General features: G+C 38.5%; 1 protein-coding gene across 1 annotated transcript; it reads left to right on the top strand.

Moving 5' to 3' along the window:
- The first annotated feature begins 122 nt into the window (after positions 1-122).
- LOC101388070 (cytochrome P450 2C23-like) lies at positions 123-26,068 on the top strand. The gene is given in 9 exon segments (XM_087433009.1): positions 123-168; positions 12,011-12,160; positions 12,787-12,947; positions 13,444-13,632; positions 17,770-17,908; positions 18,832-18,846; positions 18,849-19,012; positions 23,806-23,947; positions 25,820-26,068. Coding segments are annotated over 9 exon segments (1,188 nt in total). The 3' UTR covers positions 26,002-26,068.
- Positions 26,069-26,888: the final 820 nt, after the last annotated feature.

The raw sequence follows: 26,888 nt of genomic DNA, 5'->3' as shown, positions 1-26,888 counted from the left end.
TGGGGAGGGGGAAATGGGGTGATGTTGGTCAATTTTGCTGTAAAGAGGAATGTCATGTCACAGTAGCTGGAAGGGAATAGAAACCAGTGCACACGTTGGGGAATTGGGTCTTTTTTAGAAACATGGACAGATGTTTATATTTACAGAAAACTGTGGGCACAGATGCAGGTAAACGAGTAGATACTATGGCAGAAGCATATGGAAATTTTCTTCTGATTATTTCTATTATCTCTGTGAAATAGGGAGCAAAGTCATCAGCTGAAGTTGGGTGAGGGTGAAGTTGGGAGAGGAAGACTTGGTAGTTTGTGCCCCAAGTAGGGAGACACTCATTCACAGGAAGGAAGGAAGAAAGTTTCATTTTTCTGGAGTAGAGAAAAGAGGTACAAAGTGCCAAAATTCTCCACCATTTAAGTGGAAGTAGAAAAAAAAAAAAGGCAGAAAAAAAAATAGATGGTGAGTTCAATAAGTTTTGCCTCTTAGAAGTAATCATTATAAACAAAAAATGGGGGAATCATAATATACAAATGTATTTTTTTAAATGGATTTTTAAATATAATTTTATCTTTCAAAAGTTTGTTTAGAACTTGGACATGTTTCCATACCATTACATATCCTCTTATGACTAATTTCAAATGGCTGCTTTGAATTCAATTGCATGGATGCAAAATAAGTTTGAAAACCAACTCCCGATTGTTAGCTGTTTTAGTAGTTACTCTATTTTTCCTCTTGGAACAATGCTATCGTAAATACATAGACTTCATCCTTTTTTATACCTGCTTCGTGGGCTCTCCCCCAAGCCCTTATCCTGGCTGCTTTCTTCTCATCTTTAGTTTTACTTTAAATGTTGCCTCCTGATAGATTCTATTTTTTTAAACATTGATTTATAAAATCATATAAATTTCAGGTGTACATCATTGTATTTCAATTTTTGTGTAGATTAGATTATTTTCACCACTCAAAGACTAGTTACCATCCATCAACATACACATGTGCCTAATCACCCCTTTCGCCCTCTCTCCTCTCCGCTTCCCCTCTGGTAACCACGAATCCAATCTCTGTCTCTATGTTTGTTGTTGTTTTTATCTTCTATTTATGAGTGAGATCATACAGTATTTGACTTGCTCCCTCTGACTTATTTCTCTTAGCATAATACCCTCAAGGTCCATTCATATTGTTGCAAATGGCAAGATTTCATCTTTTTATGGCTGAGTAGTATTCCATTGTGTACATATACCACATCTTCTTTATGCATTCATCCCTTGTTGGGCACGTAGGTTGCTTCCAAATCTTGGCTAATGTGAATAATGCTGCAATGAACATAGGGGTGCGTATATCTTTATGCATTTGTGTTTTCACGTTCTTTGGATAAATACCCAGCAGTGGAATAGCTGGATCCTATGGTAGTTCTAGTCTTAACTTTTTGAGGAATCTCCATACTGTTTTCCATAGTGGCTGCACCAGTTTGCGCTCCCACCAGCAGTGTATGAGAATTCCCTTTTCTCCACATCCTCTCCAACACTTGTTGTTTCTTGTCTTGTTAATTATAGCCATACTGACGGGCATGAGGTGAACTCTCATCGTAGTTTTGATTTGCAGTTCCCTAATAATTAGTGATATTGAATGTCTTTTCATGTGCCTGTTGGCCATCTGTATATCTTCTTTGGAAAAAAGGTTGTTCAGATCTGTTGCCCATTTTTTAATTGGCTTGTTAGCTTTTTGTTGTTGAGATGTATGAGCTCTTTCTATATTTTGGATATTAACCCCTTATCAGGTATATGGTTTGCACATATCTTCTCCCAATTGTTAGGTTGTCTTTTTATTTCATTGATGGTTTCTTTTGCTGTGCAAAAGCTTTTTAGTTTGATTTATTTATTTTTAATTATTTCTATTATTTCCCTTGCCTGGTCAGACACGGTACGTGAAAATATGCTGCTAAGACTGATGTTGAAGACCATACTGCCTATGTTTTCTTCTAGAAGTTTTATGGTTTCAGGTCTTACATTCAAGTCTAATCCATTTTGAGTTAATTTTTGTGTATGGCAAAAGATAATGGTCTACTTTCATTCTTTTACATGTGGCCAATTTTCCTAACACCATTTATTAGAGACTTTCCTTTCTCCATTGTATGTTCTTGGCTCCCTTGTCGAAAATTAGCTGTCTGTAGATGTGTGGTTTTATATCTGGGCTCTCGATGCTGTTCCATTGATCTGTGTGTCTGTTTTTGTGCCAGTACCATGCTGTTTTGATTACTATGGCTTTGTAGTATATTTTGAAATCAGGGAGTGTCATACCTCCAGCTTTGCTCTTTTTCTGAGGATTCCTTTGGCTATTCAGGGTCTTTTGTTTTTCCATATAAATTTTAGGATTTTTTGTTCTATTTCTGTGAAAAATATTGTTGGAACTTTGATAGGTATTGCATTGACTCTTTAGATTGCTTTAGGAAGTATGGAAATTTTAACTATGTTAATTCTTCCAATCCAAGAGTACAGAATATCTTTCCATTTCTTTGTGACTTCTTCAATTTCTTTCAACAATATTTTATAGTTTTCAGTGTACAGGTCTTTCACCTCTTTGGTTAAATTTATTCCTAGGTATTTTATTCTTTTTGTTGCAATTGTAAATGGGATTGTATTCTTAATTTCTCTTTCTGCTACTACATTGTTAGTGTATAGAAATGCAACTGAGATTTGTATGTTGATTTTGTACCCTGCAACTTGACTATATTCATTTATTATCTCTAGTAGTTTTTTAGTGGATTCTTTAGGGTTTTCCATAAAAAAAAAATCATGTCATCTGCAAATAGTGACAGTTTCACTTCTTCCTTTCCAACTTGGATCCCTCTTATTTTTTTGTCTTGCCTGAGTGCTCTGGCTAGGACTTCCAATACTAAGTTAAAGTAGAGTGGCGAAAGTGGGAATCCTTGGCTGGTTCCTGTTCTTAGAGGGATAGCTTTCAGTTTTTCTCCATTGAGTATGATATTAGCTATGGGTTTGTCATATATGGCCTTCATTGTGTTAAGGTACTTTCCTTCTATACCCATTTTATTCAGAGTTTTTATCATAAATGTATAATGTATATCTTGTCAAATGCTTTCTCTGCATCTATTGAGATGATCATGTGATTTTTTTTTTTTTTGCAGGGGAAGATTCACCCTAAGCTAACATCTGTTGCCAATCTTCCTCCTTTTTTGTTCCTTTTTACCCCCACAAAGCCCCAGTACGTAGTTGTGTATAGTGTTAAGTTCTTCTGGATCTTCTATGTGAGCCGCCACCACAGCATGGCTACCGACAGACAGGTGGTGTGGTCCCACGCCCAGGAGCTGAACCTGGGCCGCTGAAGTGGAGCGCACCAAAATTTAACCACTAGGCCATCAGGGTTAGCTTGATCATGTGATTTTTATTCTTCATTTCATTAATGTGGTATATCACATTGATTGATTTGCGGATGTTAAACCATCCCTGCATACCTGGAATAAATCCCACTTGATCATGGTGTATGATCTTTTTAATGTATTGCTGTATTCGATTTGCTAGCATTATGTTGAGGATTTTTCCATCAATGTTCATCAGTGATATTGCCCTGTAGTTTTCTTTTTTTGTGTTGTCCTTGTCTGGTTTTGGTATCAGGGTAATATTGGCTTCGTAGAATGAGTTAGGAAGCTCCCCTTTATCTTCAATTTTTTGGAAGAGTGTGAGAAGGATGGGTATTAAATCTCCTTTGAATGTTTGGTAGAATTCACCAAGGAAGTCATCAGGTCCTGCACTTTCATTTTTTGGGAGGTTTTCAATTACTGTTTTGGTCTCTTTACTGGTGATTGGTCTATTCAAATTCACTATTTCTTCTTGATTCAGTTTTGGAAGGTTGTATGATTCTAAGAATTATCCATTTCTTCTAGATTATCCAGTTTGTTGGCGTGTAGCTTTTCATAGTATTCTCTTACAATCTTTTGTATTTCTGAGGTGTCCGTTGTAATTTCTCCTCTTTCATTTCTGATTTTATTTATTTGAGCCTTCTCTCTTTTTTCCTTGGTGAATCTACCTAAAGGTTTGTCAACTTTGTTTACCTTTTCAAAGAAACAGCTCTTTGTTCCATTGATTTATTTTCTATTTTTTTGTCTCTATTTCATTTATTTCTGCTCTGATTTTTATTATTTCCTTCCTGCTACTGATTTTGGGCTTTGTTCTTCTTTTTCCAGTTCCTTTAGGTGCATTGTTAGATAGTTTGTTTGAGATTTTTCTTGTTTGTTGAGGTAGGCCTGTATTGCTATAAAATTCCCTCTTAGAACTGCTTTTGCTGTATCCCATAAATTTTGGCATGTCATATTTTCATTTTCATTTGTCTCCAGGTATTTTTTGATTTGTCCTTTGATTTCTTTGTTGACCCAGTTGTTGTTCAGTAGCATTTTGTTTAATCTCCACATATTTGTGGCTTTTCCAATTTTCTTCTTTTAGTTGATTCTAGTTTCATACCCTTCTGCTCAGAAAAGATGCTTAATATTATTTCAATCTTCTTAAATTTATTGACACTTGTTTTGTGGCCTAATACGTGATCTATCCTAGAGAATGTTCTATGTGCAATGGAAAAAAATGTGTATTCTGTGGTTTTTGAATGGAATGTCCTGTATCTACTAAGTCCATCTGGTCTAATGTGTCATTTAAGGACAATGTTTCCTTATTGATCTTCTGTTTGGACGACCTGTCCATTGGTGTAAGTGGAGTGTCTTGCTGTCTATTTCTCCTTTTATATCTGTCAATAATTGCTTTATATATTTAAGTGCTCCTATGTTGGGTGCATAGATATTTACAAGTGTTATATCCTCTTGTTGCATTGTTTCCTGCATCATTTTGTAGTGCCCTTCTTTGTATCTTGTTACAGTTTTTGTTTTAAAATCTATTTTGTCTGGTATAATTATTGCTACCCCAGCTTTCTTTTCATTGCCATTTGCATGGAGTATCTTTTTCCATCCCTTCACTTTCAGTTTGTGAGTGTCTTTAAGTATGAAGTGTATCTCTTGTATGCAGCATATATATGGGCTTTTTAAAATCTAATCAGCTACCCTATGCCTTTTGATTCCAGCATTTAGTTCATTGACATTTAAAGTAGCTATTGATAAGAATGTACTTATTGCCATTTTGTTACTTTTTTCCTGGGTGTTTTGGTAGTTGTTCTCTATTCCTTTCTTCTTCTCTTGCTCTCTTCCCTTGGGTTTGATGGCTTTCTTTAGCATTATGTTTGGGTTCTTTTCTCTTAATTTTTTGTGTGTTTATTATAGGTTTCTGGTTTGTGATTACCATGAGGTTCATATATAGTAACCTATAACAATCTATAATAAGTTGATGGTCTCTTAAGTTTGACCTCTTGCTAAAAGCTCTACTCTTTTACTCTCCTCCTCCCACATTTTGTGTTTTTGATATCATACCTATCATGCCCACCATGAGTCACCTTGTTATCATAAACTCAAGCATGGCTCCAGGGGCTCACCATGAATAACAAAGACACTTTCAACACTTGAAAAATTCCAAGAGTTTATAACCTACCTCCCAGGAACCTGGAACAAAGACCAGACAAATTCTTTTACTATACAACAGGTGTTCTGAGAGCTCTATTGAGATGAACATCAAAAACAGACTCCAGGTTCCCTGTAAGGTAAATCTGCAAATATGATGCAGTAGAAACAATCTGAGAACCTTTTGAAACAAAAGTTGTTACCCAGAGGTCTTAGGGTTGAGGGAGCTGGAGAAGCTACTCTTGGGGTGTTGTCACATGGTACAAAGGCTGCAGTGGCACAGTGGCAGCAACAATAAACGAATGACTAGGTATAGAAATGACTGTTTTTAGATGACAGCCTGGTTTGGTTGGGGTAAGTGTTGGTAGGATCAGGGAAGCAGCACAGAGGGAGCTACAGTGGTATTCATCGTGTTCTAGGTCTTCAATTGGACAATAGGCTCACAGATAATTTATTTAATTATTATGTTTCAAAACCTAGACAATAAAAAAAATCTAGGACAGCCTGAAAGTCTCCTCCAAACCACTTAAAATTATAAAATTGCAAGTCCCAGAGAAATAGAAACTTAATTCTTTTCAAAGCATGTTTATGAATAATTAATTAAAAATAATACAGTGTACTAAGTGATAGAAGAGAAGCGATTTTTGGTCAATGAGGTTGGTGCCTTCTAAGAGCTTGAGGGAGAATCTGTTTCATCTCTCTCTCCTGGCTTCTGGTGGTTTGCTGGCAATCTTTGGTGTTCCTTGGCTTGTAGATGCATCACCCTGCTCTCTGCCTTCATGTTCACATTCTCCCTGTGTGCTCTTCTGTCTCTGTGTCCACATTTCCCCTTTTTATAAGGACACAGTTATATTGGATTGGGCCCGCCCTAATGATCTTGTTTTAACTTGGTTATCTCTGTAAAGACCCTATTTCCTAATAAGGTCACACTCACAGATACTGGGGAGGAAGACATCAACACATTTCGAGGGGAAACAATTCAACCCGTAACACTATTCTAAGTGAAATATCTGCTAAAATACTAAACAGCTTTCAGAACTTTGAACTCTGAACACTAGAATATAGCACTGCAGTTCCTGCAATTTCTGTCTACGTAATCACGTTGTTGAAGCATTCCTGTTAACTATCAACTCAACATTTTGCCTGGTTTCTTAATCTTTAAACATGTGTCTCACAGACAGATTGCAACAGCTCAAACCTTTACTTTATTTTATTCATTCAATCCACACACCAGTACTGGATGCGATTGTTCACTCACTAAAATGCAAAAATTAAAATAACTTAGTGTTCTTAAAAGTATAAATGAACAACCACTCATTCCTCACCTGGAGGATACTATAATATTTTTGGAAAGTAATCTAGTATATCTCTGGACATACAAACTGTAGAGACCTATTGAGGAATCTAGTTTACATAAATAGGAACAACCCACTATGCAATTATACAACCCACCCACACACTCACACCGACATAGTGGGGTGTGGGGAAGGTATTGCTTCCTTGGAACACTCTAGCCGGCAAGGCTGCAGGTGTGGTAGAGATAAATAAATATATTTTAAAGTATATATTTACGTAACAAGTATAGATTATGAACAAAGTGAGTAAACATAGGAAAACATTTCAGTTAACAAACCTTCCCTGACTCAGGGATGTAAAACAACAATGATTTTTTTTATGCTCATGGATTCTGTGGATCAGGAATGTGAACAGGGCACAGTAGAAGTGGCTTTTCTCTGATCCACAAGGCCTGAGGCCTGAGCAGACCTCTAATTTTTTCCAAATAGAGCAGCTAAGGGTGATTCAAATAGCTAAGGGCTGGAATCATCTGGAGGCGTCTTTATTTACAAGTCTTGCTTCTGGGCCAAGGATGACCCAAAGGCTGAGCTCAGCTTCGACTGTCAACAGAACATCTCCACATGCCTTGGGCTTCTGACTGGTGCCCAAAGTCTAGGAGGGGCATCCTGAGGGGGAGCATCTGAAGAGCGAGCATTCCAAGAGAGATAGTGGAAGCTGCAAAGCTTCCTCAGACTAAATCTCAGATTATATAACCATGTTTTGTTCATTGTGAGCAATTCCCAAAAGCCAACCCAAATCCAAATAGAGAGGAATTAGACTTCCCATCAAGAAGGGAAGTCTAATTCTCCTTGAGGGATGGGAGATATTGTTGTGGTCCACTTCAGAAAACGTGATCTGCCCACAAGGAGTAGGTTGGAGAGAAAAACACCTTTGTACTGATAAGGGAAAACTTGAAGAATATGGATTTAAGTGGGAGCCACAAGGTCCTGAAATGGAAGCAAGAATTAGAGAGTCTTCTGCACTGAGTCACAGACAACCCTGGACCAAAGTTGAACTCCCCTAGTAGAAAAGAAGAGACTGCCTACTCCGTGTGAGATTCTTGTGTATATTCCCAGATTTGGACTCCCAAAAAGCATTTGAATTTGGGGATAGGGCAATAGAAGACATCAAATTTTCCTCTGAAATAGATATTGTTAAGAGCCTTGACCATAAACTTTTAACTGACAGCATTAGTGAGTCAAAGCACCCTTCACATAGCTCATTATTATCATCAGTCCCTAGAAAATATATCGGCCTGCTCTCCCTCCATCATATTTGCCTGGCGTATACTCCAACCCCACAAGAATTCAACCATCTTCTTCTCTGTGCTTGTGCACAGAAGATAAACACTGCTAGAGGAATTCTCACTTTTAAATTAATTCTTCCTTTTAAATTAATACCTTTAAACCTCAGTTAGAATCTCAATACCACACGATCCTCTATTTGGCTTCTTTTCCACTCTCAGAGACTCCTCATTCCTCCTTGTAGCACGCCCATTGTGCATTTCCACTCTCAGAACCATGGTATCATAACTTATTGTGAAAACACAAGCATCAGAAAGGAACTCGCTCACCTTCTTAAATTTTATCTATAGGTCTCTCTGCCTCTACACCCATATTCTCCTTTTTTTCTCTGTTACAATTGAAAATGTGTCCCTTCTCTCGATAGGGAAAATTTCCCCATGTGCCCTAGGACTATAGCATATCACCTTGCCAGGGATTTTACTTCTTTGGCAATGCCTTCTCCATCCTGGGTTTTCCATTTCTCTCCGTGCTTGTCCTGAGAACCCTCCCTCTTCCCTTATTGGCCCTGGTCCACAGTGTTACAGATGCTGCAGGCTACATTTCCCATCCTCCCATGCTTGACAGCTGGCTCTGACTGGGGTCAGCCAAAGGGAGGCCTTGACAAGAGGTTGGAGAGTGGAAGGAGAGGAGAAGCCAGAGATTCCCCCACCATCCCCCAGCTGCCCCGCCTCAGATGGCATCTCTCCCACGAGCTACAGGTCCTCTGTGGCTCTAGCTCCTTTAGAACAGGCTCACTTTGGTTCCAGCTCTGGCCAAGTAACCCAGCCACTGAGCTCAGGTGATACCAACTCTTCCCTTTGTCCCTTCCCCTGGATGTTGGTAGCAGCTTTCTGCTCTTGATAATTCCCATTGTCTCACTGTCTCTGGTTTGGCATCTCAGCATTTCCATCACCTTAAAACCAATTCCCGGGATTAAGTTTCCTCTGTTTTAAATATTTAGAGAGGCTTCTGTTTTCCCAGTTGGACGCTGACTGATAAACTCTCTCTCCACTGGATCATTCCCGAAGCATGCAGATATTCCACAGTGCCCCCTCACAACGGTCTTCAGTTACTGTCCCAGGTTTCTTTCCCCTTAACAGCCAAACTTCTCTAAAGAGACATCTACAATGACTGAGCAATTCCCCATTAGAAACCTATCTTGAGAAATAATCAAAGATGTGGAAAAAAATTATAAACAAGAATGTTAACAGTGGTAATATTTTTAGAATCCTACCTGGTATATAGAAGATCAATTAAAGTTTATTAACTAAATGTAAGAATAAATGAATAGCAAAAAAATATAGCAATATTCAAATGTCCAACTTAGGATTAAATATTTTACCAAATTTATAACTGCCCTTTGATTTAAGGTAATGTGAAAACAGAACTAAAAATTTGAAAAGATAAAAATACTTTTAAAATTCAATATTGTAGAATCCAACATATTATTATAATATAGTAATTATGATGATGATAATAATTATTATTATTATCACGAGTAACATTTATTGAGTACTTCTCGTGTGCCAGCTACTAAGAGTTTTATAGATATCACCATATTTAGTCAACACAATGGTCCCATGAGGAAGATATTTTTTATTTTCATTCTACAGACGAAAAAGCTGAGGCAATAGAAGTTAAATAATTTGCCCAAGTTAGAAAATGTTGGAGCAAAGATTTGAATTCAGACAGCCTAGTTCCAGGGCCTGTAACCACGAAGTGTACTGTCTCAACACACTGACATATTTATCTTTATTTTTCTGTACTATCTCCCAGATGTCGTCCATATGCACACATACTTTACTAGTTGTAATTATAGTATACAGAAATATTTGTGTACTGATTTTTTCTTTTAAAACATTATTAGCGGGCCAGCCCGGTGGTGCAAGCAGGTAAGTGCACGTGCTCCCCTTCGGCGGCCCGGGGTTCGCAGGTTCGGATCCCGGGTGCGCACCAACCCAACACTTGTCAGGCCATGCTGTGGAGGCATCCCATATAAAGTGGAGGAAGATGGGCACAGATATTAGCCCAGGGCCAGTCTTCCTCAGCAAAAAGAGGAGGATTGGCATGGATGTTAGCTCAGGGCTGATCTTCCTCACACACAAAAAATATATATATGTATATATTATTAGCATTTCTGATATTTCTACACAGTTCTCATAATCATCATTTTAACAGTTGCTTAACTATCCATAATATAGGTTTACTATAATTGCATAATTGTGCAATTATCCTATTGTTAGCGTTTAGACTGTTGACAAATTTCTTAAATTACTATAGATGACATTGAAGTTTACATCTTTTTACCTTTTGTTGAATTATTTCTTTGTAGAAATTCTTAGGAGAGCAATTAATGGATCAAACAATTTTAGTAGTTTTTGCTGTTAAGTATTGCTTTAATTTCCAAAATATGTCATGAGGTGCAAAGTGGCTAAATGAATGCACTGAATTTGGCACAAGCTTGATTGCTCTAGGTACAACAATTTTTAAGTGCTTGCTAATTTGGTAGACGTGAAATGAATATTTAAATTATTATGTATTGCGCAAGGTAAGAGATGATCATGTGTCACAGGAAATATTTGGAGGGGTGAGCCAGTCACTTTAAGTAAAATCTAGTATAGGAAATCATACAAGTAAACAAATTATTGTAATACAAGGTAGAAAAGATAAATTGTATTAGAGCACTACAACCGGCAGTTCAAGTTGAAGGAAGGAGACATTACCTCCAGTAGAGGAGTACGGGAAAGACTTCAAGGAGAAGGTTTTTGAATGGCTCTTAAAAGATAGCTAGAAATTCAAAGAAGCAAATAGGATGGGGGCAGACTTGTAAGCAAAAGGGAGAAAATGAGCAAAATGAAGGTGTCAAACAATGTAGGAGGATTTAGTGAACAGCTCTGATTGGTCCATAAGCTTCCAGAGTTAGATCCCGGAAAAAATGGTGGGAAGGTTGAGAGTTTAAAGGTGTCACAATGAAACCTTGGGGATCCATTGAATTCTTTTTGAGTATTTGCTTTTGAGTAATCCGGAAACTGAAGATTTAAAAGAATGCGAGAGGAAAATGGTTTGAAGATGATTATAACTTTTTAGATTTCTAAAAATGTTAGAACCTGAAATGTGGTAGTATAGTATGAATTGACAAAAAGGGGCAGATGAGAAAGACATTTTGGAGATGGAATCGACAGGGCTTACCAAATGCCAAGGCACAGGGCGAAGGCCAAGATGGATGTGAAGATGCCCTGAGACTCTGATTTGGGGCAGTAGGACACTGATGCTGCATTAAGAGAAACAGGAAATTCAGAATACGTAGCTGGTGTTGTACAGAGGAAGAAATTAAGAAGCACTGGTGTGGATCATACTGAGTTCCTTTGCTCCTTAGTTTCTTTTTCTTCAGATTAGGCTAACATTAGCTGTAGTAAATTTGGAAAAGAATAGAAACATAAATCCCATATTGATCTGCTTTGAAGTTGCTTCAAAGCTTATCCTCTAACGGAGAAAATCACATATAGAACTAAACCACAAGTTAGGGGGATGTTAAATGTGAAAACAGACACTCAGGAAAGGGGTGTGTGAGCACACATGCCATTTTTGACCATTTTTAACAAAACCAGACAGAGGGCCTTTCCCATACTTGGGAATATTCTCCACCTGCCAATGATTCCCGCCTGCCCAATTCCATCATCTCTGTGGACCAGAGCTTGGGTTTCATTTTCTTTGTGACAAATATTTCACCCAAACCACAGAATATGTTATGCTCTTAAATTGCCAGTTGCTGAATCCCCAATAGGGGGCACTGGAAACAGTTGAGTGTAGACACAAGAAATCAGCTTTAGGGAAACTCTGACTCCATGATACAAACTACTTTCCTACTCTTTGCTTCTTCCCCTAGGAATCCTCTTCAGTAATGGAGAGACATGGAAGCAAATGCAGCGCTTCTCCCACATGACCCTGAGGAACTTTGGGATGGGGAAGAGAAGCATCGAAGATAGGATCCAGGAGGAAGCCCAGTGCCTGGTGGAGGAGCTCAGAAAAATGGAGGGTGAATTCCATTGACCATCCCTTTGGGGGCAAGGGGATGTCCTGCACACACCACCCCCAATCAGAGCTCCTCCTTTGGGAGTCACTCTATGGTCCACGATCTGCTCTATTAATCAGCGAGTTGCCTAGGAAAAAGCGGGTGGGAAAAAAATGACCCAAAGCTATCAGTTAGGACTCTCAAATCCTTTTGTTTGGATCCTTTTCCCAACTTCAGCATTTACTGGGTGTGTAAATTTGGATAAGTTCCTTAACTTCTCTAGGATACAGTTTCCTCATCTGAAAAATGAGGCTAAAAATCAAACTTCAGCTTGAGGGTTAAATAACATATTTTGCAAAACATTTACACAGTATCCAGCATGTAGTAAATGCTCCATAAAGTTACTTGTTCCTCTTATGACTATTATAGTGTTCATATAATAACATAATAAATATTATTAGGAACATAATATAATACTATATAGCATAGAGTATTAGTATTATTAGAAGATGCTCACATCCTAATTTGGGAAAGTTTTGAGGAATTAAACTATATGTATAAATCCGGGCAGGAGGGAGGCCTTGTTCTTGAAATCCTGATGCAGGCTGATGATAAATCTAAATGTTAGAGTTGTTCTGTTCTCACGTCAGCTCAGCCCTTGGACCCTATCTTCATCCTCACCTGTGCTCCCTGCAATGTGATCTGCACCATCCTCTTCAGTGAGCGTTTCCAGTACAAGAATGAGATGTTCCTCTCCCTGATATATTTGCTAATTGAAAGTTTTAAGCGAATAAGCTCTCTGTGGAACCAGGTATGGCCATTTGCACTTGCGGTTGATCTCACTGGTCCACTGGTAGTGTGCAGGTAGAGTAAAGGGCTATGAGCTCCCCTGACTACTCCATCAGCAGAGTGCCAATGTGAGCAATATCACCTTCCCTCCGTGTTTGTCGAGTGAATGAGTTCAATGTCACTTATTCCAGCACCTGTGGAAGGTTGTCCTCTGCTTGCCTCCATGGGATAACTCACACAAAAGAGACAGAACATTCCCAGTTGCCTCTGTTTCTTTTAAGGCCGTTATGCACATTTCTCCCTCTATGACTCCAGGGTTGGCTGAAGACGGGATGAGCAAGAAGATGGGGAGGGGCTGCTCTCCTGTATGTGACGATCATACTCCCTTCTCTTCTCTTTGGAAGCTGGAGGAAGGGATTCTCCCTGGCCAGACCACACAGAGAGTTAGGCGCTCCACTCAGAAACTCTGGTCTCTCTTCACAAACTGAATTTCCGGTGTATTTTTGCCCCATTTTTAGATTTACAATCTATGGCCAACACTCATATAGCGTATCTCTGGAGAGCACAAAGCATTTGCCAAAAGGCTTAATGGTGTTAAAAATTTCATTCTGGAAAAAGTGAAGGAGCAACAAGAGTCCCTGGATCATAATAACCCTCAAGACTACGTTGATTGTTTCCTCAGCAAGATGGAGCAGGCACTGCATTCAGTGTCTTCCCCTGAAACTATATTTTGTCATTCCATGGAAATGCATGAAAGCATAATCACACTACATAGGTAATTCTTGATATTTTATGACAATGGGGTACACTATTAATAAGAGAAATTCAAAAATAGTCCAAAGCCCTCTTTTCCTTTGTATTTCTATTTACTCTCTACACTTGGACAGTAATACTTAAATGTTCCCAATATGTATTTAAGATGAGCTACATTATATATATATGTAAATTATATATATAAATTTACATGTAAATATATATATATAAATTCCTGTTTCTTAACATATATTTATCTTGGGGTGGATAAAACACACATGCATTTTCTCTACACATCATTTACACATACATAGCCATTTTTGCCACAATGCTTCCCAGATAGCATGTCATAGACCAATACATTGTAAAAAACTGACTATATTTTCCCATGGAAACAATTTTGTTATTTGAAATTGGTGGTGGATAAAGATTCTAAAGCAAATACATTATATATTAACCATAGGTGGTATTAAAAATATTGAATAGCGAATATTCACACAGCCACCCATCCTCAGAATGTCATGGAACATAAATACCAGCATGACTGTCCATGAGCACATCAGTAGAAAAACAGTCACGACTGTGACTAGCAGTAGATTGTAAAAAAGATATTTAAATGCCAAAACATATATAACCACTTAAAATATGAAAATTATTCTTTCAGCCCTATAAAATTAACATTATTTATGCAAAGATCCCCTAAATACATATAAATGAAAGAAAAATGCCACTCACCTATATCATAAATGTATAAATTATAGCAAACATTTAATTAATAATAACTTGTTCAGTCTTCTTAAGCCCTGGGAGGTCTGATTTGGATAGCCTGGTTTCCTTAGAAAATATGTCTAAAGAAGGCATGTTGATGCCCCTTTTACTTCCAGAAATTTCCCTGGAATAGTAGAGGCATTTAAACTCATTCCACTCACCAATGATGTGCATCAAAACATCCTCTTCATTCCGAAGGAAAAGTTCTTTGTTGACTCTCAGAGGACTAGATGTTTGTCTGGGAAAGAGAAAGAAAATGTAGCCAGGCTATTAATTCAACCATTCAAAATTTGTATTTTGCACTACTGTATATCAGACATAGTGCTTGGGAAAAGGAATAAAATGATGAATCAGATAATATCCTGCAATTTTCCTTCATAGTGCTTGTCACAGTTTAAAGAAATATTTGTTTAATTTACTTCTACATTCTCCACTGCACCATATACCCCGAGAGGGCCAGGGCAGTGTCGATTTTCCACACTTTGTATCACAAGCAACTAGCACAATGCTTAGGGTAGCATAGGTGTACAATAAATATTTGTTGAATAAATTTACTTATTGATTAATAAAGATACAGTCCTTGACTTAACGGAGCTTACAGTCTAGTGCAAAGATCATCAAAACAAGCAGTAACAATGAAGTGCTAATAGGGAAGTACAAGTTGCTATGGAAGAATGTGGCAGGAACACTAATGCTAGTCTAATGTGAGTCAAGAAGGGACTTCTTAGAAGTCATCCATGGTACATAGGTGACACCCATGCATACATAGGTGACAATTGAGCTGAGAGCTGAAGGGTAAGTAGGGATTATCTGTGTAAAGGTAGCAGAAAAAATATACCAAGCAGGAAAGGAAGATATGCAAAGGCCCTGAGGCAGAAGGAAGCTTGGAAATATGAGAGGTAGAAAGAAAGCCAGTGTGACTGGCAGGCAACGAGCAGGGGAGAGTAGTGAGAGAGAAGCTGAAGCAGCAGTAGGTCAGCAGGCAGATCACTCACGGAGGGCTTGGCAGGCCATATTAATTAGTTTAGTTTTTATCCTTATATCAGTAAAAGTCATTTGCAGGGTGGAAGCACTGTGTTAAGAATGATCGTATTGGTAATGTGGAGGACAGATTGGAGAGTCAACAGTGGATACAGAGAGAACAGCTAGGAGTTGACTTAGGGTGAGTTTCCTGGTAGCAGAGCCTATAAAATAGGGATGTGTATGAAAGTGATTTATTAAGAGAGCACCATCAGGAGAAATTTGTTTGTGAATGTGAGAAACAGGATAGGGAAGGGGAAAAAGTTAAACATAGGTGTGGTTTCATGTAAAGTCTAGTCTCTGCTTGATCCTACAGAGGGCTGTAGAGTATAAATTGCAGTGTGGAGTCTGTCATGCCCTAAGGCAAGGGACTGGACTTTTGTACCCCTGTACCCATTAGTCACTGGCTATAGGCAGCCCCTGAGGGTGACGTGGCAGCTGATCAACTCCCAGGCATCTCTTGGCAATGTGGCTCCAGTGCCCAAGGGACTCCTCCAGAGAAAGTTGCAGGTTGGGCCATAGCAGCTGGGAGATAGGTGACCTGAACCAGTAAAAGGGATCCTGGCAGGGATCTTCTATACAAGACTATTGTAGTAGCCCAAGGCAGAGATGGTAGCCATGGGTGCTGGTGGTGGAAATGAAGAGAAATGGGTAGATTTGAGAGATATTCAGGAGGTAAAATTAATAGTATTGGTGATGAGTTGGGAAATGGTGATGAGTTGGGGAATGCAAGAGATAGGTTCCTGGTTTGCCTAACTGGATGGAGGTTGGGGCTATTCACCACTACAGGAAACACTGGAAGGGGACCATGGGCGGTTGTTAACATATATTTCAAAGCCTTGAGATCTACTGAACTAGGCTAGAGGAAGGAACAAAAGGAAAGTTGCAATGCCAATGTCCGGATTTTAACCATTCCTCCTTCTCCTACTCTCCATGTCTATTTTCCTGTAAGACAGCTATCAGTAGAAGATGGGTAGAAATTTCTGAAGTGTTTCTGCTTTCCTATAAGTTTTGTTCCATTCTGTTTTAATATTAAATGTCTATAACCTTACTTGGTAATATATTTGGGTTGTGTTAAGAATTAAATAAAATGGTGGAGTCCATCCTTTAGTTAAATTACAGAGTTAGAACATAAATAAAACATATGTTAACATTTCCATTTTCTCCCTAAGTCTCTTCACAAGCAAAGACTTTTAAAAACTAACTAAACTTTCTGTTGTGAGAGAGTTATTTACAATGCTCAATATTCTTGATTCCCTATAAACTCAGTAAGGACTATCCATAGGAAGTGACAATATGCCTAAAAATTTGGACATCTATACACAGAAATCATCCCATTTTGAAATGAACAGGAGAGACATGGTATAAAGAACCTGAGTGAAGAAAAACTTGATTCAAAGCTTTAAAAATGAAGCTAGTTTTAAAAACAAGCATCCTAATACTTTCCTCAAATTTAAAAACCAATGGTATTAAAAGCCCACCAAAAAATAATCAGCAATGAAAATAATTTAACTATAGCAAAATATAGAACTTAACTAGTGTTATTTCATTAAACATTCATTTATTCAACAAATTCTTAGTGCCAGTTATTATGCCAAGGGCTGGGGATATATCAACAAAGAAGACTTAATCTCTATTATTTTTGGTATAATTATTTTAAAAGAGAAAGCTCACTCGCTATTTTTAAGCCCTGGATCAATTTATTTTCTAAACATTTTGTAGATCCCCTGTAAAAAATTGAGTCATAATGTCTGACATCTACAAGGACAGTCTTCATATTAGACATGGCATTAATAATGATGAATGTCATATGTGAGTGGGTGGGGCTACGAGTGTCTAAGTCTGTGTGAGTGAAGGAAACAGACCAGTCATGAACCAGTGATTTCTCTACATCGTGCTCATGTAGAGCTGACCATCTAGTCGTTTTTATTAAATATAATAAAAAAAGATACCATTCACTGAGTCTTTGTATATATGAGGCATTGTTCCAAGAGCTTCCACCCATTTGCTCTTTTAGTCTATATAATAACCCTATGGGGTATGTTCTATTTTTTTAATCCCAATTTCACAGATGATGAAACTGACTAAAGAGGTAAAGTAACTTGCCAGGGACACACCTCTGTTCATTGAATAACCAGGGATTTGAACCCAGAAGTTTTGATTCCATGACCATTTTTTTTATCCACTACACTACCATGCAAAAAATGGAGCCTATTACTAGTGAAGGAGTGTGATTGTGGAGCTCCCATAAGCCATTGCCTTCTTTTTAACTCGTGTACCATTAACTCTACCATCTACGGGAGAAACACAACCCAGAGTCTGAATTTGACTTGGACAACTTGGCAACCTGTGGATCAAATTTGTTTACAGCAGGAACAGAGACAACCAGTAGCAGCCTAAGATATGGACTCCTTCTCCTAATGAAACACCCAGAGGTGGGAGGTACTGCAAAGATCCTGGCATTAGATGAGGGTGGGAAGATACTGCTGACAGTGACTGCTTTGCTTTCTCTGGGCTGCCTTGTACAGCATCAAGCAAAGGGTCATCCATGTGGTTTTGCTTTTGTAGGTCAGAATTGTATCTAACGATGCTAATAAGGAAGAGAAAACTTTAAGAACTCAAAGGCTATCATTTAAGTTTAAAAACAGAGGTGCTTCTGAATCCCAACTCATATATGAGATGCAATGCCAAAGAGTGAGCCCTATTTAGACGAGGGACACGTGAGTTCCCATTCTGAATTCTCGTCCTGGGCCTGCCAATACCTGGCCGTGTGACCTCAACAAGCTATTTCATCTTCAAAGCCTCTGTTTTCCTATCTTGAAAATGGACCAGACTCCCCAAAGGGGATTTTTAGCTCTGGTATAATTTAAAATTCAAAAGTGAAATTGAAGTAGCTCAGTTTTCTCAAGCACATTCTCAGAGCATAGGCCTTAGTAAGCCAGTGTTTATATTGCTCAACAAAATGGTGTTTGCCGTTCCCGTGTAGGAGAAGGGATGAAGTTGACAAAGGAGATGCCCCAATAGAGTGAAGATTAAACGTTTTCCCTCTATCGCTGCTTTGCCAGGAATCATAGGATAAGCCATGACCCCTGCCACAAAGGTCCTCTCGTCACCTGTACACAAGAACAAACCAATTAAGGCAGGAGGCTGAGGACATAGTTAACCCAGCCTTTATGTTTCCTGCAGCAAAGTCTCTAGTATTTGCAGCAAAACAGCAGGAGCAGAGCAATGGGCTGTTTAGCAACATGTCTTTGACCTTGGAAGCCTTTTCTAGATCACTTTCCATTGCACATTGCAAGCAGGTCATCTTCAGTTCTCCAGGGAACACATCTCTTGAGTAGCATTCATGATTCATGTCTCTGCAGCCAAAGTTCATGAAGAAATGTGATTGGAAGCAACCAAAGCCCCTGCACGAAGGACAAGATGAAGCTGCCCTATACGGAGGCCGTGTTCCATGAGATACAAAGATACGTCACCCTCCTTCCTTCTGATTTACCCCATGCTGTGACCCGGGACACAAAATTCAGGCAATACGTCATCCCCGAGGTTAGATGTGTCAGGGAAAGCTGCCTGAGATAGAAGGGGCAGCATGGTACCTCAGTGGGGCCTGTGAGAGGTTTCTCAGTTGTGTTTCAGGAAGAGATGCAGTTGAGAGTCATGGAAAGAACATAAGGTTAGAGTCACATGGCCTGGGTTTGAAATCTGTCACTGCCATGCAGTGCACCCTCAGGCCATTCTCTCACCTCTGTGGCTCTGTCTCTGCCTTGGTAGAACAGGGAGGCTGACCTGGGCTTCCAAGGCCTCCTTCCACTCTCATCTAGAATGGATTAAGGGAGCAGTGATTTCCATTAGTGATAATCTCGTAGGAACTGAAATCTGATTTTTCATGGTGAATTAAAAAAAGGAGGAAGAGATGGAAAATGTGTCTTCAGCTCTAAAGTAAGCAAGTCAAGTGTCAACCTTCTTTAACCCAATTTCTCTCCTCCCATGACCTCACATACCAGGACCGTTGGGATATTGCTGCCCCTAACAGTTAACATTTGTAGAGCACTTAGCATTTACCAAAACGTTTACATACACACTGGGGACGCAGTCAGTCTTCTGTAGTGATTAAGGGCTTGAGCTGTACATTTAAACAGTTCCAGAGCATAGAAGAGGAAACTAAGGTGCCAAACCTGATTAAAATACTACAAAACAGAATTGAAATACTGTTTTGTAGTATTTCTTTTTTTTTTTTTTTAAAGATTTATTTATTTATTTTCACCCCAAAGCCCCAGTAGTTAGTTGTATGTCATAGTTGCAGAGCTTTCTAGTTGCCGTATGTGGGACGCGGCCTCAGCGTAGCCGGAGAAGCGGTGCGTCGGTGTGCGCCCGGGATCCGAACCCGGGCCGCCAGCATCAGAGAGCATGCACTTAACCGCTAAGCCACAGGGCCGGCCCTGTTTTGTAGTATTTCAATCTTACTTACAAATATCAATGCAAAAGTCTATTAACACATAAGTCTAGCATCATATTAAAAACACTACATCACCACCCACTGAAGATAATCAGGAACACAGGAATGGTCTAACACTAGGAAATCTGGATTAATAAAATTCACCATATAAATAGAATTGAGGGGAAAATCACATCATAATATCATTTGTACAGAAAATGCTTTTGGTAACATTCAACATCCATTTTTATTTTTTTACTGTTGATAAAATAGGAGTAGATGAATACCTCTTTAGCCATAGAAAACACATTTTCCAAATCATGTTTATTGATGAAAGACCAAAAGCATTCCCATGAATAACAGGAGTAAAACAAGGCCATCCACCATTACTAGTATTATTCAAGAAGAATTAGAAAAAGATCATAAGAGATAAAAAATTTAAAAGGAGGAGGCAAATCTACAGAAGATATAATTGTACCTGGAAAATAGAAGACAATTAACTGAAGCACCATTGCAAAAATAGAATTATTCAGTGGTTAGGTACAAATTTATTATTTTCACAAAATCAATTGCCACCCTATATAAAATCAAAACTTTTTTTGTGTGCGTGTGAGGAAGATTAGCCTTGAGGTAACATCCGATGCCAATCTTCCTCTTTTTGCTGAGGAAGATTGGCCCTGGGCTAACATCCATGCCCATCTTCCTCTGCTTTACATGGGATGCCGCGACAGCACGGCTTGACAAGTGGTGCGTAAGTGTGTGCCTGGGATCCGAACCCATGAACCCCGGGCCCCTGAAGCAGAGCATGCACACTTAACCACTAAGCCGCCAGGCCGGCCCCAAAAACTATTTTTAAAAATATAATGAAGACACGTTTTCATTAATAAAAACAAGGATAAAATACTTAGGAGTAAATACCTAAAAATAAACTTGCAAGATCTATAGAAAGAAAACTTTAAAATGTTAATGAGAGAAAAGTTTTGAATAAATTAAAAGAATTATTTTGTGTTTGGGTAGGAAGACAGCAGTTATCCCCAAATCAATCTATACATTTATGAGATCTCAATGAAAATATCAACCAGATTTTTTTTTGGAACTAAAGTAACAGATCCCAAATTTGATATGGAAAATTAAAAACTAAAGTATAGTCAGGGAGAGGTCCTAACAAATATTAAAATGTAATATAAAGTCACTTTATTAAAGTAGTTTAATATAGCTTCTTTTTTTTTATTGGTGTCATAAGAGTTTATAACATTGTGAAATCTCAGTTGTACATCATTATTTGTCAGTCACATGTATATGTGATCCTTGACCCCTTATGCCCACCCCCAAACCCCCTTCCCCTCTGGTAACCTCTAATTTGTTCTCTTTGTCCAGGTAATACAGCTTCTTGAATAGATGGATCAATTGAATAAAGCCTAGAAATAAACTTAATTATACATGAAAACTTAGTACATGATAAAGATGACTTTTTCCTTGTAACCTAGAGGGAAAATATGGACTATTCAATAGAGGTTGGCAAACTCACAAGGGAGTTGGAAAAAAATAATAATAGATCCCTACCTCACACCTTACATGAAAATTTATTCTTGGTGGGTCAAATATATACACGTAAAATATTAAACTGTAAAAGCACTAGGGATAAAAGCAATAATTTTTTTTGAGAATTTCAGAGGGACAAAAGACTTTCTAACATTGACCAAAGAAAAGAGGAACAGGAGGGCCATAAATTTAAAAATAGATAAATTTGGTTACATGCAAATAAGAAAAATCTGCCTAGAAAGAGAAACAAAGACAAATGACAAACTGAGAGGAAGTTTTACATAGTTCATTAGAGCAAAAGACTACTGAAAAATGAACTCTTACAGTCAGTATGAACAAACTCAAAAATCAGCAGATATGTGCAAGGGAAACAAAACTAAAATTTAAGTAAAAGTAATTACAAGTGGTTTTTAAATGTATAAAAATAGGGGATGGCCTGGTGGCTCAAGCAGTTAAGTGCACGCACTTGGCTGCGGCGGCCCGGGATTCGCCGGTTTGGATCCCGGGCGTGCACTGACGCACTGCTTGGCAAGCCATGCTGTGGCGGCGTTCCATATAAAGTGAAGGAAGATGGGCATGGATGTTAGCCCAGGGCCAGTCTTCCTCACCAAAAAAAAAAAAAAAAAAGGAGGGTTGGCAGATGTTAGCACAGGGCTGATCTCCTCACAAATAAATAAATAAATAAATAAATGTAAAAAAAATATACTCACACAATAAAATATATTGAAAATAAAAATTATAAAGAAACATATTTTTAGTTGTCATAATATGTTGGTGGGATATAAAAAAGCATCTATTTTAGCTAGGAGTATAAATTAGTGTAATGTCTATGGAAGGCAATGTGGCAATATCTATCAAAATTTTAAAAAACACATATACAATTTGAAGAGCAGTTCCACTACTAGGAATTTATCCTTTATGTATATTTTCACAAAAGTAAGAATATTCATTGCAGCAATATTTGTGATATTTGAAAATTGGAAAATCCCTGGATGTTCGTGTAAAAGGACTTCTAAAAATTTCTTTATTTCTATAAATTGGAATAATAAGCAAGCTACAAAATGCTATAGGATGCTACTATTTGTCTGAAAATAGTGGGGGATATATACGTGTATCTTTTTTTTCAATCCGTAAGATATCTCCCCAAGGATATAGCATAAGCTGGTAACAGTGATTTACATCAAAAAGGGAACTAGGGGGGCCAGCTCGATGGCCAACTGGTTCAAGTTCCACGCTCTCCACTTCCACGGCCAGGGTTCTCAGGTTTTGGATCCCAGGTGCGGACCTACTTCCACTCCTCAGCCATGCTGTGGCAGTGACCCACATACAAAATGGAGGAAGACTGGCAAAGATGTTAGCTCAGGGCTAGTCTTCCTCAAGAAAAAAAAAAAGAGGAAGATTGCCAATGGATGTTAGCTCAGGGTGAATCTTCCTCACCAAAAAAAATAAAATAAAAGGGAAGCAGGGGACTTGAATATGTGAAGAGAGATTTACTTTCACTTTATACCTTGTACACTTTTCTGTATTTTATACCACTTGCATATATTGCCTACTCCAATAATTATAAAATAATGTTTAAGGAAATACAGAATAAAGTAAAAATGAAAAAGGAAGCTTTCACTTAAACAGGAGCTTATGTGATTAGAAAGAACTTGAATCTAATTCTAACTATGCCACTTGCTAACAGTATAACCTCAAGTGAGTTATTTCTCCTCTCTGAATCGCAATTTCCTCATTATACAATATGAACAAAAAGAGAGCCTACTGGATATGGTTGAAGTGAGAATTCAATGAGATTTATAAATAGCTAAGCACAGTGTCAGGTAAACGTGAAGTGTCCAACATAAATGGTAGTTATCCATATTATTTTGTCATTTAAGCTTCATAAAAATCTTTTATGAAAAAGGAGGAAAGACTGTGTTTTTTTTACCCCACTCAGTTTTACAAGTGAGAGAAGTGGGGTTTGATTCAATACATTCAAGGTCTCATATCTCATTTTCTTCCATTCATACTTGAATTCAGAAAGAAAAAAATTGTGAAAAAGTAAGCTCTTCCAATTTGAGGCAGCACTTCCAGTAAAGCTCATGTCTAGAGAAATAAGTTGCAAACCCCATTTTATCAACAACAGTTGATTATCACACATTGGCCATAACATCACTCTTCCCAAAGAGAACCATATTATTATTCAATAAAAGATATTGTATGATAGTGTAAATAAAGTAGCCATAACTGGAGACAATCACTCACCAGGCAAGCTTAAGAGTGCTCAGTCCTATTAAATCCACTATCATTGTTAGACTTGTTTATGAACCAAGGATAAGCATGTTAAAGTACGACTCCACTCTCCATTTCTTGGTTCCAGGGCACTACTGTATTGCCATTACTGTCTTCTGTCTTGTTCGATTGCAAGGAGTTTCCTAGCTCAGAGAAGATTGACCCAGACCACTTTTTGGATAAAAATGGCAGCTTCAGGAAAACAGAATACTTCATGCCTTTTTCCCTTGGTAAGTGCCAGTAAATCCATCCAAACCATACTCATGCACATTTTGGACAACTTTCAGCTTCACTGAATTTATGGCATAACTAAGTAATCCACTAATGATAGCAAAGTCAATCAAATCAAACTGTCACAAACCCCCGAATCTGGATGGAGCCATTTAAGTCTGTATACCAGTAGGATTGGGTAAGTCATCCAGGGACGATTTCATTGTTTTGTGATTGAGTATAATGTCAGGTTTTTTTTGTGTGTGAGGAAGATCAGCCCTGAGCTAACATCCATGCCAATCCTCCTCTTTTTGCTGAGGAAGACTGGCCCTGGGCTAACATCTGTGCCCATCTTCCTCCACTTTATATGGGAGGCCACCACAGCATGGCTTGACAAGCGGTGCATCCGTGCACGCCCAGGATCCAAACCCTGGGCCGCCAGCAGTGGAGCGCGCGCACTTAACCAATACGCCACAGGGCCAGCCCTGGGTATAATGTCAGTTTTTAAAGAAACCAAAGCAAGTCAATCCAACTCAGATGTCACACATTACCGGATGACAAGAGGTCTTGCTTTTGCAAACTTTTGTCTGTTGAGCTCCCCTTTGTAATACTGACTTTTCCAAAACAAAATGTATAACTTTATTTCTTCTTTTTAAATTACCAACCATTATTAATTTTCTGATTCTTAGAGCTGGAGGCCATCAAAGAGTCCTTGGCAACTTCATTCTCTTTCTTGCATCTGAAATTCATAACCCACATACCCTTGCCTCTGTACGGGGGCTCATTGGCTCCCAGTGACTATTTCCTATAAGGTCATAAAGACAACTTAGGATGGGTCAGACACATTCTTTTTCCTTGTTATCCTATCCAATCATTTGATTAGTGTTTTCAAAAATAACAGTTAATATGTTTTGTTTCTAATGACTATGGTAATAAGTGTTCAACACAAAAAATAGAAAATTCAGAAAAGCAAAAAAAGAAAACAAAATAAAAATTATCAGCAATTTTACCCTACAGAGATAATCACTGTTAATATTTTATTGTATATACTTCAAACAATCGTCTAGGTATACATAATAGATGTGTATTTTAAAATAAAATTTGGTTCATTCTGTAGAATTTCTTTGATAACCTGCTTTCACTTAGTATGTTGTGATAAAAGACAGCTTGTGATATTAAATAATCTTCCATATAAACACGTTTAGATTGCATTGTATGATAGACGCATTTGAGGATTTATTTAATTAATCCATTGTAGATGGATGTCTAGTTTTCATCTAACTCTTCCATGTCGTAAATAACAATGCAAGTGGCATCCTCAGAGGTGAGTCTCTAGTGCCTACAGATGAATACCCAGAAGGAGAATTCCTGAATTAAAGAGTGAAAATTTGGGCTGGCCCCGTGGCTTAGTGGTTAAGTGCACGCGCTCCGCTACTGGCGGCCTGGGTTCGGATCCCAGGCGCGCACTGATGCACCACTTGTCTGGCCATGCTGAGGCGGCGTCCCACATACAGCAACTAGAAGGATGTGCAACTATGACATACAACTATCTACTGGGGCCTTGGGGAGAAAAAGGAAAAAAAAAGAGGAGGATTGGCAATAGATGTTAGCTCAGGGCCGGTCTTCCTCAGCAAAAAGAGGAGGATTTACATGGATGTTAGCGCAGGGCTGATCTTCCTCACCAAAAAAAAAAAAAAAAAAAAAAAGACTGAAAATTTCTTTAGAGAATTTCGATATGTATTGACAAATATCTCTCTAGAAAAACTGTGCCAATTTATTGTCCTACAGCAGTTTATGAGCATTCCCTTTTCTGATCAGTGTTTTCAATAACTTTTAGTGGCATATTGTATTTGACCATGGAGTGAGCTAATGGAAATGTTTCCTCCTTCCAGGGAAACGGGCCTGTATTGGAGAGGGCCTGGCCCGCATGGAGCTGTTCCTGTCCTTCACCACCATGCTACAAAACTTTTTCCTGAAGCCCCTGGTGGAGCCAAAGGAAATAAAGATCAAACCCATTGTTACTGGGCTTATCAACATCCCACCACCTTACAAGCTGTGCCTTATCCCTAGCTAAAAGAAGAACTTTTCTCTGTTAAAATTTAAATCAAAGTAATTGCTTTTTTCTCATGCCCTGCCCAGTCCCCCCCCCCAATCATCTCTCTGTTAATTTAAAATACTGCCTAGAACAGAAACACTACTCACTAAAATATTTGTCGATTTTGTTGTTTTTTTTTTTGAGGAAGATTAGCCCTGAGCTAACATCTGTTGCCAAGCCTCCTCTTTTTTGCTGAGGAAGACTGGCGCTGGGCTAATACCCATGCCCATCCTCCTCCACCTTATATGGGGCACCGCCACAACAGGGCTTGATAACCAGTGCGTAGGTCCACGCCTGGGATCTGAACCCGCAAACCCTGGGCCACTAAAGCGGAGCGCACGAACTTAACTGCTACGCCACCGGGCTGGCCCCCTGGACATTTGTTTTAATCTACTAATCCCTTGACAAAAAGGAACTGGGTCCTGAGAACTCCAAGGGTACAAACAATGTACCTTTTGTAGTACCTTATAAACCATGCTCCAGCAGAACCAAGTCCAGGTCCACAGAAGGCTTTTATCAGAACAATCAGCAAGTAGTAGAGCCTTCACTTTCTGTGGTTTTGGATATACGCTGATTTTCTGTAGGTTTTCATTAATATAATGCCCTATGCATATTTTTTCTATTTCCAATTGAAAGCACTTACGTGATTTCTGCCACCTTCACAAAATAAATCCTTATTCCCACAATAGATTTTCTTTGTATGTTTGACTTTATTTCAAGTCTCAAAAATCCCCTTCCTTGAGTTGTGGGTACTCTGTAATTAGGATATGATAAATAGATGAAATTAAATGACAACCTCCTATCACAAATCTCTCCCTGCCCTACCCCCTATTTGCAACAATTGATTTACATGGGGCCCAAGGAGC

This window comes from Ceratotherium simum, chromosome 6, assembly GCF_057802395.1.
Source record: "Ceratotherium simum simum isolate JZ-2026a chromosome 6, ASM5780239v1, whole genome shotgun sequence".
Classification (NCBI taxonomy): domain Eukaryota; kingdom Metazoa; phylum Chordata; class Mammalia; order Perissodactyla; family Rhinocerotidae; genus Ceratotherium; species Ceratotherium simum.
The sequence above is the reverse complement of the archived record's forward strand: the minus strand, read 5'-3'. Positions and strand labels throughout refer to the sequence as shown.